Consider the following 17257-nt stretch of genomic DNA (forward strand, 5'->3'; position numbering starts at 1 on the left):
TCCCCCACACTGCAGGAAATGTCTGTAGAACAGATTTGAGTGGGAGGTTCCAGCAGGGCCTGGGAGAAGCCCCTGGGGTTTGGGCGCTGGGTGGCAAACAGAGCCGAGCCCCCCTCCCCAACCCCTCCCACGGGAGGGTCAGCCGGCACCACCCCCCACAGACCCGGGGGCCCCAGAGCCAGCTTCCAGATGCTAAGCCCCAGCTCAGCCTCACCTCTTAGCTTTTCCATCTGCATAGCCCCGGCCAGACCCTGCAGCCAGCGTCGCAGGCAGCCAGGCCAATCGTACCGGCGTCTTCCTATTTTAGACATCTCGCTGCCTCGGTCCCTTCTAATGTTTCCAGCCCGGCTGCGGGGGGAGGAAAAAGAGGTTACTGCTACTTTAAATGTACTGTATGAAGGCGAGGGCTGGAGAGGGGCCTGCTTGCAGGAATACCCAGTCATCTAGTTGGAAAAGCCGCCAGATGGAATACAAAAGGAGAAACCCAGACGCTCATGGAGACAGCCTTGGTTCATAAATCAGGTGGGGCCAGGGGCTGGGGGCCCATTCGCCATGGAGCCCGATTCCCTCCTGGACCAAGACGACTCCTACGGTAAGAGGGCCCCGGCCCCTGCGAAGTGGCAGAGTTGGGGCTTTGGCCGCGCTGCTCCGCTGCTCGCAGACTTTTCTCTGCTCGCTGCAGGAATCCGAGTTGATGCGGGGAGGCCGGCAGGCGGCTGGGCACCGTCTGGTCCTGGGGCCTGTGGGTGGGCACGGGTGCTCCGGGGGAGGGGGCACAAGGCCGAAGCTTTCCCCCGGGGCAGAGCCGGGGGCAGCCCCTTAGACTCTGGACAAGAGTAGGGTCAGGGGAGGGAGAGGGAGTTTGGGCTGCTTCTGTTTTGCTCTTGGCCAAGAAGGAAAGGAAGGAAGTTTGCAGCCCCCCTGCCTGTCTGCCTCGCTCTGGTCCCCAAGCCTGCCGGCTGCTGTGGGGAATTTAATGAGTGAGATCCTACAGATAAATATAGATGGACCAGGCTTCAGGAACGCACCCTGTAATTAACGCCGGGCTGAAGGCACGCCCCACTTTGCAGGCCCCCAGGGGCTACCACTGGGGGGCTGCTCCTGCTGTCCCTGCTGCAGCCTTTGGGGTGGCTGGAAACCCCAGGGAAGATTGCCGGGGGACAGTTGCCAGGACGGAGCTCTTGTTGCGAGCCTGGGACAGGACTTGTCAGACTCGGAATGGCTTGGCCGGGGTTAGGTTCTGCAGGCTTGGAGCTCCAGGGACGCAGGGAACAGGAACCCCTGCTCAGCCTGGCCAGGTTGCTGCCCGTCGGCTGGCATGCCGGGGTGCCCCGGCTGTCTCTGGGCAATGTGTGCCTGAAAAACGCAGGAGGGCCAGGGTGCCTGAGGGGCCGAGGCGGGGGGGGGGCAGCAGCTTTGGGGGTTCAGCAGGGAGAAGGCCCTGTTGGCCAAAAAGGGGGCATTGAGAAGTGGCCTCACTCCAGCTTGGAGCTGCCTTTGGGGGCCCAGGTCCTCCTGGGACCACAGTTCCTGCGAAGAAAACGGAGTTCTCCCTCTGGACCCCGCTCCCACCCCTACCCCAGCCAGGGCTGGCCTCCATACAGACTCAAGGCCAAATTTCCTTCCTTCTGCAGGAGCTCAGCTCTTTCCAGGGAGAGGGGCCCTTTGCCATGTTCGGGGCTGTGATCCTCCAGGGAGATCTGGCAAGGCCCAACCCATGGACCTGGCACTGCTGGGCAGTCAGGGGACTAGAGGATGTCTGCTGAGTGACCCCCCGGTGCCCAGCTGTGTGCCACGGGCACGGGTGCAGAAATGATGAGCTAGCTCGCGAGGCAGAAATAGTTTGTGCTTACTGAATGGAGGGACGAAAGAGAGAAAGAGAGGGAGGGAGGGAGGGGGGAAGGAGGAAGGGACAAAGAGAGGCCCCTGACCTGGAAGAACTCCCAGCCTCGAATGGGAGACAGACAGACGAATGAAATGAGGCTGGATTGAGTGATGAGTTCCCTGGGGAGTGGGGCACAGACAGTCTGAGCTATGCCCCCGGAAGTGCTCACCTGAAACTTGGTATAGCCTTGCCTGAATGCGACTCTACAGACCCTTCGCTGGGGGACCAACCCATGGCCAAGAGAGGCTCTCTTACTTCTCCCAGGGCTCCATCTCCCCACCTGGGACCCAGAGCCCCGAACTGCTGTTTCCTGGTTTGCGAGCAGCAGCCTCTGGGCAGGGCGAGGCTGGTGCCCTGGAAACAGTGTGCACCTAACTAAAGGGCCCCATGCATGAGGGGGCACCTTGTCTTTACCTGTTTTGGGAGACTGTTGCTGGTCTTCTGGAAGCTGGTCAGGTCGTAAGGTTCCGAGGAGCCAAGAGGAAGAGGCTAAAGGACAGAGGGAGCCTTAGGAAGGAGTTAGGCAGGAATGGAGGAGAGCTCAGGCTTTTGCAAGTGATCTCAGGTCCAGCCGAGAGGGGTCTGGCTCCAGCATGCCTGGGAGGCCCAGAGCAGAAGGAGCCTCCTGGACCACGCCAACGAAGGAAAACCATGGGCTCAGAGTCACTTCCTCTCTATGTAGCTAACTACTTTCAGGTCCTGTGTTAAGTTTTGGGGTTGGAATGGCAAGTGAGACCTTATCTTTGCCTTCATGACATTTCTAGGTTAGGCTGGGAGAAAGGAGAGCACCCTGGTGGGGGAGATCAAGGCACTGTGGAACCCCTCACCCCACATGTGGAGTCCAGGAAGGCTTCCTGGAGGAGATGACTCCTCCACTAAAGAAGTTGACGACTCTTTCCTTCATGAAACCCTTTCTTCACCTGGCTGCTGGGAGAGGTCACTCTCCTGATTTTCTCCCACCTATTTCTCAGTCTCTTCTTCTGGCTTCTTCTCTTGAATCCTTACTTTTTCCTGCTACCCACACAGTCCCTTGACCAAGATCTGCTGCTTCTGCCTCCCTGCATGATCTAACTCTTTCTCCTTCACGCACCCACTCCTTAGACTCTGGTCCTACTGATCTGAACTTGCTCACAATCATCAAAGTCATTGTCAGCCCAGGGCCTTTGCACATGCTGTTTGCTTTTCCGGGAACACTCTTCCTCTCACTCTTCAGTAAGCTAATTCCTCCTCCCCCTCTTGTTCCCAAACTCAACTGAAAAGTCACCTCCTCAGAGAAGCCTTCCCTAGACCATGTTCCCGCGATCCATCAAATGAGATCTCACTCTTACTTTCTCTTTTCCTTGATATGGTCTGCTCCTATCTGTACAGGACGTTATTGTGTGTGCGCGCGTGTGTGCTTGAACTTAATGTATCCCCAAGTCTCTGAGCTCTCAGACAGCTGTTATCCCCTGAGCATAACTCTCTGCCTGGCCCAGAGTAAGCATCCAGCACACATGTCGAATGAGTGAGTGAACAAATTCTGCTGGCCCAGGCAAAGAGGTGAGGAAAGGCATTCCAGGCAGATAGGACAGCAGGTGCAAAGGCCGGAGAAACTTCTGAGGGTTCCCCAATACTTCCAAGGAGGGTGGTGCTTTGGGTCGGGGTTGACAGGCTGAGCTCCTTGGGGGGACTCAGAAACTTCAGTGGGTACAGGGTTGGGAGAGGCATGGCTGGGAGTGGGGCTCTGGGCCCCCTTCCATGGCTCAGATCAAGCAAGACTCTCTCCTTCTGTCTGGTGGAGAGCCTGAGCTTTGATTCCGTCCACCCGGTGCTCCAGGAATGAAGGGATTTCGGCCACATCCCAGCCACTGGCTCAAATGCTCTGGAGGGCGGTGCCGTGTTGAGGGGTTCTCGGACGACGGGGCTGAGCGGTGCCCTATTGGATGGTCTTGAGGTGAGAGACCTTTCCAGCAAGGCCAGTGAGGGCTGAGGTGGCTGGGGGAGTGGCAAACACAGGAGCAGGGGTTTCTTTACACAACAATCAGAAGCGGGAAGGCAGGGAGCAGAAGCCCTTCCTGGGCAGGCCTCAGTTTCCCTGTGTGTAAATCGAGGCAAGGGTCAGACAAGATCTGGCTGACCCCCTCTGACTGCCTGACAAGTCTGGCTCAGAGAAGCTCTTCCTTCCCATCTTTCCAGTTGCTGAGGAAGAAAACAGGAGGACCCTGTTTTCTCACCCTGTAGAACATTGTCTGGTCGGGTTCTCATGCCATCCTGCCACTCCTCCACTTTGCCGACGTGGCCTCCCACCCCTGCCCTGTGGCACACCTTGGTGCTTCCCTGATGAGGGCATGTTTTGATCGCCTCGTCGCTAGTCTGACTCCCATTTAAGACCATAAGGTCCTTGAGGGCAGAGCTGTGCCTTGGTTGCTACTGCATTCGCTGTATGAATGAATGAATGGATGAATGAACAAGTGAATGAGTGAATGGCACCTGCTGGATCCTGCCCCGGACGTGCTCTGTGTCCTCAGGCATCATCCCCCACTCTGGGCATGATGTTCCCTTCGTGGTCGTTTACACCCCACACCCCGGAATGATCTGGCTCTGACCATCTAAGATTCTAAATCCGACTCAGCACTTGGCACCCTGTCCCCTCCCTGCGGCCCGAGCTTCATCCTGGCTCCCTTCGCCTTCGGGCGCCCTGGACCAGGTCCCTGCTCCTCGCTCAGCCTTGGCTTCTTTGTCTGACAAATGGGCAGACTTAGCAGGGCCCTGCCCGCCTCCCTGGCTGTCTCGGGGAATGACAAGGTAAAATCTCATGAGACTGGACACCTGGAGGGGGGGTGGGGGGGATCTGTGATTCCCAGAGGGAGTTGGGCTTGGACAGACAGCCGGGATCAGTGTTCCGGAAGGGGCTGGTTGCTCGGAAATCCTGGGGGCAGAAGAGGCTCCAGTTTCTTCCTGGTGATAACCAGCGGGGACATCTGCCCCTGTTGAGCAGTAGGCTGCCAGTAGGCTGGCAGACAGAAGCGATTTTATAAACTTCCCAGTGCTGCAGGTACAACAACCAGGCCTATTTACTGAGGCCCTTTTCCGGCTGAGACTCCATGCAAGGTCCTTCATGGACTTTGTCTGCTCAAGTCCTCAACACCATAGATCCGTTGCCATTAGTTCCATTTTCCAGATGAGACAACTGAGGCTCTGGGAAGTTAAGTGATGGCCAAGGTCATACAAGGTGATTTGAACCCTGGTTGCTCTACAGCTCAGGACCTTGACTTTGGGGCACTGTCTGAGAGCTGTATCATTGCCCCTCTGGGCGGCCCCTTCATTTCCCCCAGGCAAATCCTGCCTCCTGGGAGGGTTTGTTGGCACAGCTCTTGGGAGGAGCCCGATTCGGCAGCAGCCATAACCGAAGGCCATACCCACCCAGCTGGGAACGGCGAGCAGAAGCAGCTGTGATGGGACAGGGTCAGTCTAAAGAGAAGGTTATTTTGGGCTAGAAGCTGTCGGGGGTCTGATGTCACCACTCTCCAGCCCTTCCCGTGAGAGGAGGAACCGAAGATGTCAGAAGCGGGTTTGCCTCAGCTGGTAACAGATAGACAAAACCCGTAAAAGAACAGCTGCATGTCCGGCCATGCGCCTCCCTTTCATCATCTGGCTTCCCCTCACCAGCACCCCGTGGGGTGGGAGCTAGCATTTTCGTGTTAGAGATGGGGAAACCAGCTCAGAGAGGCTGAGTGACTCACCCAGATCACACAGCTAGTGAGTGGCAAGGCTGAGAGTCATGTAGGTTTGTCCCACCCCACAGCACATACTCTGAACCCGTGCCCACTAGGTCCTTCTCTAAGGCTGTGTCTATGCAGGTGGACCTCTTGGGGAGGATGTTCAGTCCTGGCCTGCCTCTCAGGACAAGAGCCTGGGACCTCCTCTTGCTCTGCCACTTGGCTAACCCAACAGGTCTTGGGCAAGGACCTGGGTGGGCCCTCAGCAAGCTTTAGCTTCCCCGTCTGGGGAACTGGGTAGTGATGCCAGGCTGGCCTACCTGGGCTGGGGAAAGAATGCCAGACCCTGATTCCTTCCATCCTGCCCTGGGGCTCTGCCCTGGGCCTGCTGGCCACCGAAGGAACAGGAATAGCCACGCTCCTACCCGGGGCCCTTTCCCAGGTGGACGAGCGAGGTCAGTGAGGCAGAGTGGGGACCCCATTTACTGAGCACCTAGTACATGCCAGCTCTGTGATGTGTTCCACACGGAGTTACCGGCTCCTGGCAGAGGAAGGAGCGACCTCATTGCGCACACGAGATAATCGAGGCTTAGAAGGGCCCACAGACACAGGCTCTAGTGGGGGCACTCAATTCAAGTGCAGGACTCCAAGACTCCTGGGCCTTTTTCCACATTCTAGGCTGTTTGGCCCCCAATCCAAAGCCCTTCCCATGCCCAGGAAGGCTTGGTCCTGCTGGCCAGCCATGCCTGGGCCTCTGACCCTCCCCCGTCGGGCAGGTGGACGGGGGTGGAGCCCCCGCCTTCTTGCCCCATTGCCTCATGGGAGTCTGGGGAAAGGCTAAATCAGGAAAAAATAGTCAATAAAGAAGAACAATGAGGATGGTCGGGAGGGGCTTAAATCATTTATGTGCCCAAGCCTTAGCAGCTGGCTGCATGAGAAGGCTAGGAAGTGGGGCCCAGGGAGGGGGACGCAGAGGGCAGCCCCAGGTCTGGAGCTGGGCCAGGCAGAGCCAGGAGAAAGCTCAGGAGAAAGGAGCTCCTGTCCCCCAGGGAGGGAGGCTCCTGGTGGGAGGAGGGAGGAGCTCCTATTGTTTATTTATTTATTTTTTTTTATACGTGTGCTTTTTTTTTTTTTTTTTTTAAGATTTTATTTATTTATTTGACAGAGAGATCACAAGCAGGCAGAGAGGCAGGCAGAGAGAGGAGGAAGCAGGCTCCCTGCTGAGCAGAGAACCCGATGCGGGGCTCGATCCCAGGACTCCGAGATCATGACCTGAGCCGAAGGCAGCGGCTTAACCCACTGAGCCACCCAGGCGCCCCATCTCCTATTGTTTAGAAAGCAAAGACATCCCCCCTCCCTCCTCTCCACAGATTTCTGGTGGGCTTCCTCCCGAGCTGCTCTTGGCAAGCACGCCCAGGCCTCGGCTTCTGTCCTGGGCTACTTGGCTCTGCTCATCAGAGGGCTGGGGAAACTAGTAGCCACCTCCCATGGCTCCCACTCTTGAGAGGACCACGCCAATAGATCATGCCTTCTTATGCAGTCCAATGGGCAGGTGGGGGCCCCCCGAGTGAGGAGGAACAAGGAAACACTCAGGGTCCAGCCTACCTCCTGTGGACCCTGAGACCTACCCTAGCTCCAGCTCCCAGCCCCCACCTCAGGCCAGGCCCCCCTTTGGACTCCTAGAGGCTGCCTCACCCCATCCTGGGTCTCCCATCTCAGTCCATGCCCCAAACTCATCCTCGATGTGCAGCCGAGGGGACCACTCACAGGCATCTTAAAGTCCCACAGGGCACCCACTCACTGGAGTCGGATAAAGTGTAAACTCATTGACACGGCCTCCAGGAGGTCCACCACCTGACCCCAGGTCGGTGCCTCTGCCCTTGTCTCCCGCCACACCCCTTCTTTCTCCCCACCCCCATCTCCATGAATTATTCGCTGCCTTGAATGCTCTGTCCTTCTCCTCCTCCCTCACCTTTGCCCTTGCTGTGCCCCCTGCCTGGACCAGTCTTGCAATACAGCTTTCCCTATTACTTCTCCCCCAACCTGGCCACTCTCACTCATCCTGAGCTCTCAGCTCAGGCATCATCTCCTCCAGGAAGCCCTCTCTGACTACCTTACTGTGCTCAAAGGCACCCTGAACTTTCTGCTGTCCTGTCACACACTGATGAGTACAGTCCATTTGCTTTCTGCTTGTCTCCACCTCTGGGCTGTGAGCTGCTTCAGGAACCAGACTGCAAACTTGGAGGCTGAGACCGGTGGGGTGGAAAAAGAGGTCAGGATGACTTTGCCTCTGGCCCGTGGCAGGAATGTTGGTGTCCACACCAGTGGGGGACGTGAGTGGAAGAGCAGCTTCTCAGTGGGAGTGATGTCCTGGGCTTGCTGTGTCTGAAAGGCCTGCGGGACCATCTGGGGGTTTTCCGTAGAAGGGTCTGTGATGGTCCTTCCAGATGTGACCTTGGGAGAGGCCCCAGCTCTGGGTAGAGGACAGGAGTAGCTGAGGTCTTCCCAGCTGTGTAAGTTCCACTCCCATTCCCAGGCTTTTTGAAACCTTACTCATCTGCCCAGCCAAGGTCTTGCCACCTCCTCCAGGAAGCCAGCCTTGATCAGTTTGGCTGAAGCTGCTTGGTTTTCTCCTTTACCGTACCCTCTTGGCCATTACCGCATCTAGTCCTAAGGCATCCCATGAGCTATGCCCTGGAAGTCTTCACGATGGGGTCACAACCCTCTGTCTCTTGGAGTCTCCACATTGTCCTGCACAGGGCCCCCCCACACAGAATAAAAGGCATGTGGCGCACCCCGGACAGAATTGCTTCCCAGCAGTCTCAGCCAGTGGGATTCTAGGGAAAACTGAATGGAAGCCTAGAGAGGCTTTGGGTCAGATGGACACAGGCGAGCTGAAGGGGGAGGTGAGAGGCGGGAGGGGTGGCTTTCTGTCCAATCCGGAAGCGTGTGCCGGGTGACTAGATCCTCATAACCCCCGGCCCCGAGGCCCTGCAGCCAGTGACCTACATCCCGGTGTGCCTGTGTGTGCGTGGACGCACATGTATGAAAGCATGTGGAGGGCGTAAGCACGTGTGAGCAGGACAGAATGCCTGCGAGGGGGCCTCTGTCTTGGCTGGCTGTGGGGGTCCCACATGTGCACCCCCAGCTCCCACCGACTCTGCACCAGAACGCGTGGGTCTGTGCTCCAAAAAAGCCAGCTCGAGGTTGCACGGTTCCTGAAGTGGCAGCTGGGGTGTCTGTCCCCCCAGCCCCCACCCCTACTTCTGCCCTGGACTCTCTCTCTCCCTTGACCCAAATCTTAGACAAAGGGCCTCCCTTGCTGTAGCTAATGATGGGGTGGAGGGCGGCTGCTAGGAGGAGCGGCAGTGGAGGGAGGGGAGACAGCGTGCGGCTGTACCAGATGGTACCAGAGAGGTCGAGAGGGCAGGAGGGTGGGTGGGCTCCCCAGCAGAAGCTGAAGTGGGGGGGTTGCCTTCAGGGCCTGACTCAGGAGCCTTCTGGGGGCTGGCCCAGATCTGTCACTGCTTCCTCTCCAGAACTGGGAGTGGGACTAGAAAGGTGAGGCCCGTCTTTGACCGAATGACCATGCCAACTCCATGGCCCAGAAGCCAGGGTGCCTGGGAGGGTGTCTGCTAGGACAGCTTTTAGTCTTTCCTCTTGCCAGCTCTGTGGTGGGCGAGGAGGGGTGCCCATGCTTTCTCTTCTGGGGCTCTTCCCCCATACTGGGCCTCTGATAGCTTGGAGGGGAGGGACAGGGCCCCCCTCAGTCTCTCTCTCTCTCTCTTGCTGTATCTCTGTTGCGCTCTGTCTCTTGTCTCTGTCTCTCACTGTCTCTTTCCATCTCTCTGTCTCTCACTGTCCCTCTGTCTCTCTGCCTCCTTGTGATTCTAAGGGGTGACAACCGCTGAAGTTGGAGGGCCATGGAGCCTGGGAGCTCATGTTTGTTCTCTCTCTCTCTCTCTCTCTAGCTCTTACTGAAGTTGACGAACAATGTTATATTGATTTCAGGTGTACGACATAGTGACTTAACAATTACATACATTACAAAATGCTCACCATGAGAAGTGTACTTACCATCTGTCACCAAACAAAATAATCACAACATTCTTGACTGTATCTCCCACGCTATACTTTTCATCCCTGTGACTTATTTCTTGGATAACTGGAAGTTTGCACCTCTGATCCTCTACACCTGTTTTGCCCACCCTCACCCCACTCCAACCACCTGTTCATCCTCTGGGTTTATGAGTCTGTCTCTGTGCTGTCTCCCCAGAATTCCTAAGATCCCAAGCCACCCCTCTGCTCAACGCAGTGCCCCATCCCCTGAGCCAGTTCGGCTAAGTCGGGGTGGACGCCCACCTGGGGGAGGTCACGGTACCAGCAGGAGAAGCTGAGCCCAGGCAGTGATTGGAATGCTGAGAGGGGAAGCCAAAAAGGCCGGGAGCCAAGAGGGTGGTCACTCTTGTGGCGGGGGCCGCTCAGCCGGGCCTGCTCAGCTTCCGGTTTCTGGTGCTATGGCCTCAGGGGTCTCCATTCCCCAAAGTCCTTGGCAGCCCAGTGCAAGCTCAGCTTCTAGGGAGAAGTAAGAGGGCAATTAATCCTTGTCTTCTCGGCCCCAAGAGTAGATGGCTGTCCAGGCGCACCTTGACAGGAGAGACCAGCCAGACAGGGAACAAGGACAGGGACAGGACACCGCACAGCTCATGGAACTCTCGCTGGAAAACCTATTTTATAAAGGAGGAAACTGAGGTGCAGACATGTTTGGTGATTAACTTCTGTCCAACTACTAGGAAGTGGTAGAATCAGGATTCGAACCCTGGCCCACGGGCTCCAAAGTCACATGGGTCCCACTGTGTGCCAACTCTGAGTGTCCCATGTGCCTAGCATCCCGGGGAGAAACAGGAGGGGCTGTGTCTGTGCTATTGGGGGGGCTGGGGTCTCCACTCACCTCGCCCCCCCATTATGTAGATGAGCCAGCTGAGACTCGGGAGGGCCCAAGCCACGGGAGCTGACCGGGCAAAGAGAGAAATCAGGGGGCCATGTAGTCAGATGGCTTCTGGAAGGGGAAGCTGGGGCGGGTGTGGCAGCAGCGGGGAGCCCCCACGGGCAGAGGGGCTGGAGAGAACTGAGATTTAGTAAGTGGAGGGCAGCAGGGAGGGCTCCCCGACAGGAGAAACAGCAGAAGCAGAGGGGCTGAGGTGGGAGTGAGTGTCTGGAGTATCCCAGCCTGAAGCATGGGATGGGGGTTTTAACCTCAGGCAGGGCCTCTGACCTTGGCACTGGTGCCTCTTGGGGCCAGAGCACTGTCGAGCAGACTGTCCTGGGCCCTGAAGGATGCCAAGTAGCATCCCAGGCCTCCCCCAGCAGCATACCTGCCCCTCACCCCAGGGCAAGCTGTGACAACCGAGAATGTCTCCACACATTGCAAACCGTTCCCTGGGGGATAAAATCCCTTCTGGTTAAGAACCAGTGCCCCAGAGTAATCAGGAGCCCTGGAAGGGAGCCAGGGAGGGACAGGGTCCAAACTGCCACCAGCGATGGCCTGCATGCCTGCTCCGGGTCCTGGACCCTCAGTGCCCACTAGTTCAGCCTTATCCCATGGCTGACCTGAGGCCAAGTGAGTGCAGATGCCAAGACAGGTGCCCAGCTGAGTGGTGGAACAATAGGGCTTGTGTTTGGGGAAGGAAACTCCTCCTCTCCCACCGCAGCATGGGGGGTGGGGAGGCAGTGATCCAAGAGCCAAGAGGGGCTGCAAGGCTGGGGCAGGGGCTTGTCAGAGCCAAGAGTTGGATAGAAGGGACTAGAATGGGGCGGGGAGGCTAACTTTCTGCCTGGGTTCCTGTTCACAAACAGAAACCCTAAAATCAAAGCATCCCAGCCAACTGGGATGGAATTTCCAACTTTCTAACCCATCTTGACCCCATGGTCCTGAGGGTGAAGGGGTCAAGGGCTGTGTTCCAGGCTGGGGGCCTGGCCAAGGTGGGAACTCCCTGCAGCCTGAAACCCCTCTTCCCTCCTGTGCGCATGCAGTGTGTCCGAGGGAAGCAGGGCTCCCTGGAGGGTGTTGAGGGCAGGTGGAGGCGGGGGGGGGGGGTGGGGTGGGTGGGTGGGAGGGGGAAAGCCCCATCTTCACGGTCTACCCCTTCCCCAACCATGTATGCAGCCAGATGATCTAAAATGTGCATCTGATCCCTCTTATGGCTCCTGAGACTGCTCGACCCTCAGGAACCAGCACGCCGCTCTTAGGACAGCCTTTCAAGGATGCTTTTCTCACTCCACCTGCCATGCCCCAACCCCTGCCCGCCCCCCAACCACCAAGTCCACACTTCAGCCATGCAAGTGATGGCCAGCCTCCCCGGGCTCTCTTCTGATTCTGGAACGCCCACCTGCTCCCAATGCAGTGTCCCCAACCTGGGCTAACTCCTACACATACGTTGGTGCCCAGGGGTAACCAAAGCCTCCAGGAGGCATTCCCAGGCGTCATGAGTGATGGGCCTGGTGATTGGGAGCACTGATTCCTCCAGAACACAGCAGTTCCTGAGCATTTTAGAAGGAAGGATGGGGGAGGTATTAAAAAAAAAAATAAAAAAACCCAAACACGTTTTTAGAGAAGGGGCAAGACAGAAGAGAGGAAACAAATAGACAGCAGTGGGAGGGGAGTGACCAGTCTTCACGGCCACCGACAGAGTGTGCCGGGATGGGCTGGCCCTGAAGCCTGTGCAGAGAGGCACAACCAGGTCTTGCTGATGTGCCGCTCTTGGATTTGGCCCCTTGATGCCCCTAATAAGGCCGGACAGGTGTTCAGGGGGAGGGGCCCACCCTGCACGTCGTTGAGTATCGCCAGCACTCAGTGGAGCTCAGATTCCTTGGTCCTACGAACCCCAAGCCAATAGACTCTGTCCAGACCAGTGGTTTCCAAATCGTCGAAAGAGTCCTGGGGTCCCACGGAGATGCCAAAAGATTGCCAAGTCAGAGAGACTCCCCGCCTTTGCCCCAGCACAGCTCTGCCTGGAGCAGCTGGCTGTCATCTAACTATTGGGCTTGCCTGAAATTTTTCATTAGAAATGAGGGTTCTGTGACGCCACACGTTTATAAAGAACCCACCTTCTCAAAGAGATGGGAAGGCCCAGGCCCGGTGAGGGGCAGACAGGCCGAGGCGCGTCGACCTCCTGGCCCTTCCCGAAGGAGGGCTCGGCCCTTGGCTGGAAGCCTAAATATGAGCGAGTGATTGGAATCTGGAAGTAGGTTTTGTTTGGTGACAGTGAAGGACAGCAAAGGACATTTGGTTTCTGGGATGGGGGTGGGAAAGAGGAACCGCTCCGGAGTGGAAAGGAAAGAGCAGAGCTGGGCGGCTGGTCCCCATGCTTGCTCGCAGTTTTATCACACCTTACCCAGCCCATCTCCAAAGGGGTTCAGAGTCGCTGCTCAGACTTCCTGGCTCCAGCCAGAGCAGCAGGAGGGTAGAGAATGGGAGTTCAGAGGTGAAGACTTAACTCCATTTCCTCACTTGACCTTGGCTGAATTAACCCCTTTTGAGACTCCATGTCTTCCTCAGTAAAATAGGACGACACTCCCATACCAGCGTTGTTGGGAGGGGTGCACGAGAACACGGAGGAGGGGCTCAACAATTCCTGGTGGGCTCAGGAATTGTTGTCCATTGTCCATGAACTCGAGGGAGTTCACAGTTCAAGGTTCAAATCCCAGCTACGCCTCTTACTAAATGTGTGACTCGATGCAAGTTAACCTCTCTGCCTCGGCTTTCCCATCTGCAAAATGGGGATCATAGTCGCACCCACCTGCCTCACGGGAAGTAATGAGTGTATAAGCACGAAGTACCCAGAACAGGGCTGCGTACGTTTGCTATCAATAGTTGTATTCAAGTAACAACGGAGACCAGGTCTTGCTGAGGAGAGAGCCAGAAACGGAGTCAAGGAATCAATGAAATAATGAATGAATACAAGAAAAATCAGGGTTCCCCTGCAAATGCCTCCGGGTCCTCACCCATTAGTGGTGTCTTCCAGCTGCTGCTCTTGGCTACGACCTCCCTGCCACCCCGCTCCCTGTGGCTCAGCCTCGCCCTGCATTTTTCTGCAAACCCGTAGAGGTAGGATTCCCATTCCGCCCCTCGATGACTTTGGGTGATAAAGAAGTAACTTCAGCCTCTTTGAATTGAATCTTCTCTCCAGAACGTGTAACAGACCTGGAAATTGGAATTGCCCTGGAGCTGATTATTCTGGGGGGGAACCTCCTGGCATTAAAACTAAATTAGATCAAGGTACCTCTGTTATTAGCAAAATAATTCCCGATGATTACAGAATGCAGCCATGAATCCTGATGGCAGGCGAACTTCAGGTGACTTACTTGAGACAAATAACTGTGCAGAAATTACAGGCTCATCTCATCGCTTCTCTGTAGCGTTGCAGTCAGGTAATTATGCTAATGGTTATAAGAAATCACCTTCTGTGGTCTGGGATTGGGAGGGCTTGAGGCAGAAATATGTGGGGCGGAGATTACCTGCTTTGATCCAAAGTGGCCAGGCGCCATGTTTGGTGCTAAAACGGGCCATTTCTGGGGAGCTGGTTTGCTCCCTTCTCAACCAGGGGAGAAACCTGTTATGCAATCGGAATTGCAGTGGCTTCATTATTCATCTCGTTTCGGATCATCTTAATATAGGAAATTGAATTTGTCTAAGTTCCACTGTTGGGCACGGCAGTTCCTAGACGCAAATTAAGCTGTAAAAGCTCAGGACCTTTGCAGTTGGTTCCGTTCGGCTAATGTGTATCTGTGCCCACTGGGTGCCAGGCTATGATCTAGGCATGCCCAGGGGGAACATGCCAACATTTGAGAGTGTGTCTGGTGCTCTCAGCAACCTGGCAGAGGTGGTATGTTCCCCAGTGCAGAGACAAGGAAATGAAGGTTCAGAAACATGAAGTGACTTGCCGAAGGTCCTTCTGCTACTGATCGGTGGACATGATTACTTCCATTCCCTCAGAGAAATCTGGGAGGCTTCCTGGAGTAGTGGACACGGGGAGGGCATAGTGGGGAGGCAGAGGATATAGTAGGGCAAATACTCAGAGGCAGGAGATTAAAGGGGGTTTTCAAAGATGGTAGATGGAATGGCTGAGGGTCACACAGTAGAGGATCCCCAATGACAGCTGAGGGTTTGGATAATGGGAGGGATACCACAGAATCCGTTCCGAGCAGTACCGAGCTGCAATTTGGTGGGGACCACTAGTGGGCTGCTGGCAGGACCAGGATAAGAAGGTGAAAGTAAGTAATGGATAATTCTTTGGGATAAGTATGTCCCAAATATTGCATAAGACAAACGTGTACTAAAAAAATCATTCAGGGGCGCCTTGGTGGCTCATTGGGTTGGACTTCAGCCTTCGGCTCAGGTCGTGGTCTCGGGATCCTGGGATCAGGCTCTGCATCGGGCTCTCTGCTCGGCAGGGTACCTGCTTCCCCCTTTCTCTCTGCCTGACTCTGCCTGCTTGTGATCTCTCTCTCTGTGTCAAGTGAGTGAATAAAATCTTAAAAAAAAAAAAAAATCATTCAGGTGCCTGGGTGGCTCAGTGGGTTAAGCTGCTGCCTTCGGCTCAGGTCATGATCTCAGGGTCCTGGGATCGAGTCCCGCATCGGGCTCTCTGCTCAGCAGGGAGCCTGCTTCCTTCTCTCTCTCTCTGCCTGCCTCTCTGCCTACTTGTGAACTCTGTCTGTCAAATAAATAAATAAAATCTTAAAAAAAAAATCATTCATCAGTTATGTGAAATTGACATTTTATTGGGCATCCTGGCTGTCTTCTGGGTATCCTAGCCCAGCTGGGTTCTGGGCACAAGCTGTTTCCTCTGCCTTATGTGACTTTCCCTTACGGGCACACCTCCTGGCGAACTCCTATCCACCCTTTGAAGCCCTGTGCTCCTTACTATTCCTGTGGCAACATTTATCATGCACTCTGGTCATTAATTTCTTATGCGATTCTAATATCTATTCCTCTTTTGAGGAACCAACCTCACTTCCAGCAGCATAAGAAAAAAAAAAAGTTAAGGTCATGACTCGCTCCACTTCTTGACCCCATCCCCACCCCCAACTGCCTCCAATTTCTGTTTCTGTCTCCAGATGAGCCAGCCTCTCTGCCCCTCCTGAGAACCTTCCTGCTTCTGTGAGTAGCATTCACCTCTCTCATTGGCTCTGACAAAGTCACAGGGTCTCCTGGGTCCCTCCCACCAGTGGGATATTCAGCAAGTGCTTCCCTTTCTCCTTGTCGCAGGGTGGGTTTCCTGGGGAGCCGGCTCAGAGACTGTTCTGAGGCTCGGCACCTGGGGACAGAGGGGCCAGCAGCGAGGCGGGGCAGAAGGAAAGATGAGCTGCCCTGTGTGGGGCCTGGGGAGGGCCTGGAGCAGGGCTGGCCCTCCAGAGTTGTCCTGGGTAGCATCAAGGGGCTCAACCCTCAGATGATCCATCACGGGACGCAGGACACCCTAGGAAAGGAGTGTCATCTCGGGTTGCAGTGGTTTCCTTTGGCAGAGGCCACCCCCAAAGGGAACTGAGAGCTGAGGGCCATTTTGTAACAACCTCCACATGCCTGGGGGAGTGAGTCCTGCATTCTGGAAGTGGGGGTCTGGGCGGCATGTCCCAGCATCCACCAGTCCCCCACCCGCAAAACATTCCAAGCTCCCGGGCGCAGCATTCAGGCCCCTCATGCCCCAGCCCCACTTCCTTTGCCTCCAACCTGTCTCACAGCCACTTGCTTGGAGTTCCCGGGGCGTGCTGGGTGGCTTCACCTTGCCCTTCTCTTTGCCTGGGCTCTTCCCTCTTTGCCTGGCTCATGTCTCTCTCTGCTCTGTTAAGACACGCTCTGAGGTCATCTCCTTAGAAGACTTTTCTGGAGCCACTGCTCTGGCCCACCAGCCCAGCCCTCCCCCCGCACCCCCTCAGCCACCCACCCACCTCCGGCAGTCAGGAGCACTCTGGGAGCTCCTCACGTGCAGGCCCCAGGGTCCATGAGCAGCCTGGGCACTCCGGGAATTCTCGAAAGGCAGAGAGGGTGTGCCAGAAACCACAGAGAGGGAACCATAGCTTCCAGGCCAACCACACCGGGCAGGGCTGTGCCCCTTGGAACAGTGCCACCCTGGGAACCAGAGCCTTTCTCCCTTTCAGCATCATCAACTTTCTTCCACGCACAGTGTCCCACTCCAGCTGCATTCTCTCGAGGTATCTAAATCTTCAAACACCCCAGAGCTGGAGTGAGGTTTGCACATCGCCGCTGTGGCTCCCTGTACCTCAGTGCCCCGCATGCACACAGGAACAGAGCTCCCCTTGGTGCCCTCCTCTCCCTCCATTCACAGCACCCCTGCCCCGAGTTCCTGGGGGTCTGGGGCTTCATCACACGATCCATGCTAAGGCAGACCTTAAACTGGGCAGGATTCCCACCTCGCGTGGTCATTTGCATGGGACAAAGTGGCAGCAGTAGCCCATGTCCACATCACCGGGGTAATATGACGTCATCCAGTGTGATCTGGATCAAAGAGGATCGGCTCATTAGTTCAGAAAATCTCATCTGAGCCCGTGAAGCGCAGAGTGCGGCTCTTTTCCAAGGACCGTACTGCCCCGCCAACTCTGTGTATTTGTTTCTCCCACAGCATGTAACACTGGCCAATGCATCTTCTAGGGT

At 56.1% G+C, this 17257-nt stretch overlaps 1 protein-coding gene across 1 annotated transcript in view; it reads left to right on the top strand.

Annotated features, from left to right (window-relative positions):
• The first annotated feature begins 390 nt into the window (after nt 1-390).
• The window catches only part of DAB2IP (DAB2 interacting protein), a 188514-nt gene continuing 171647 nt past the window's right edge, over nt 391-17257 (top strand). Inside the window, exon 1 of the mRNA XM_047699366.1 lies at nt 391-592. Coding sequence (XP_047555322.1) covers nt 553-592 — 40 coding nt within the window. The 5' untranslated portion in view covers nt 391-552. The remainder of the gene's footprint in view (nt 593-17257) is intronic.

This window comes from Lutra lutra, chromosome 13, assembly GCF_902655055.1.
Source record: "Lutra lutra chromosome 13, mLutLut1.2, whole genome shotgun sequence".
Lineage (NCBI taxonomy): Eukaryota > Metazoa > Chordata > Mammalia > Carnivora > Mustelidae > Lutra > Lutra lutra.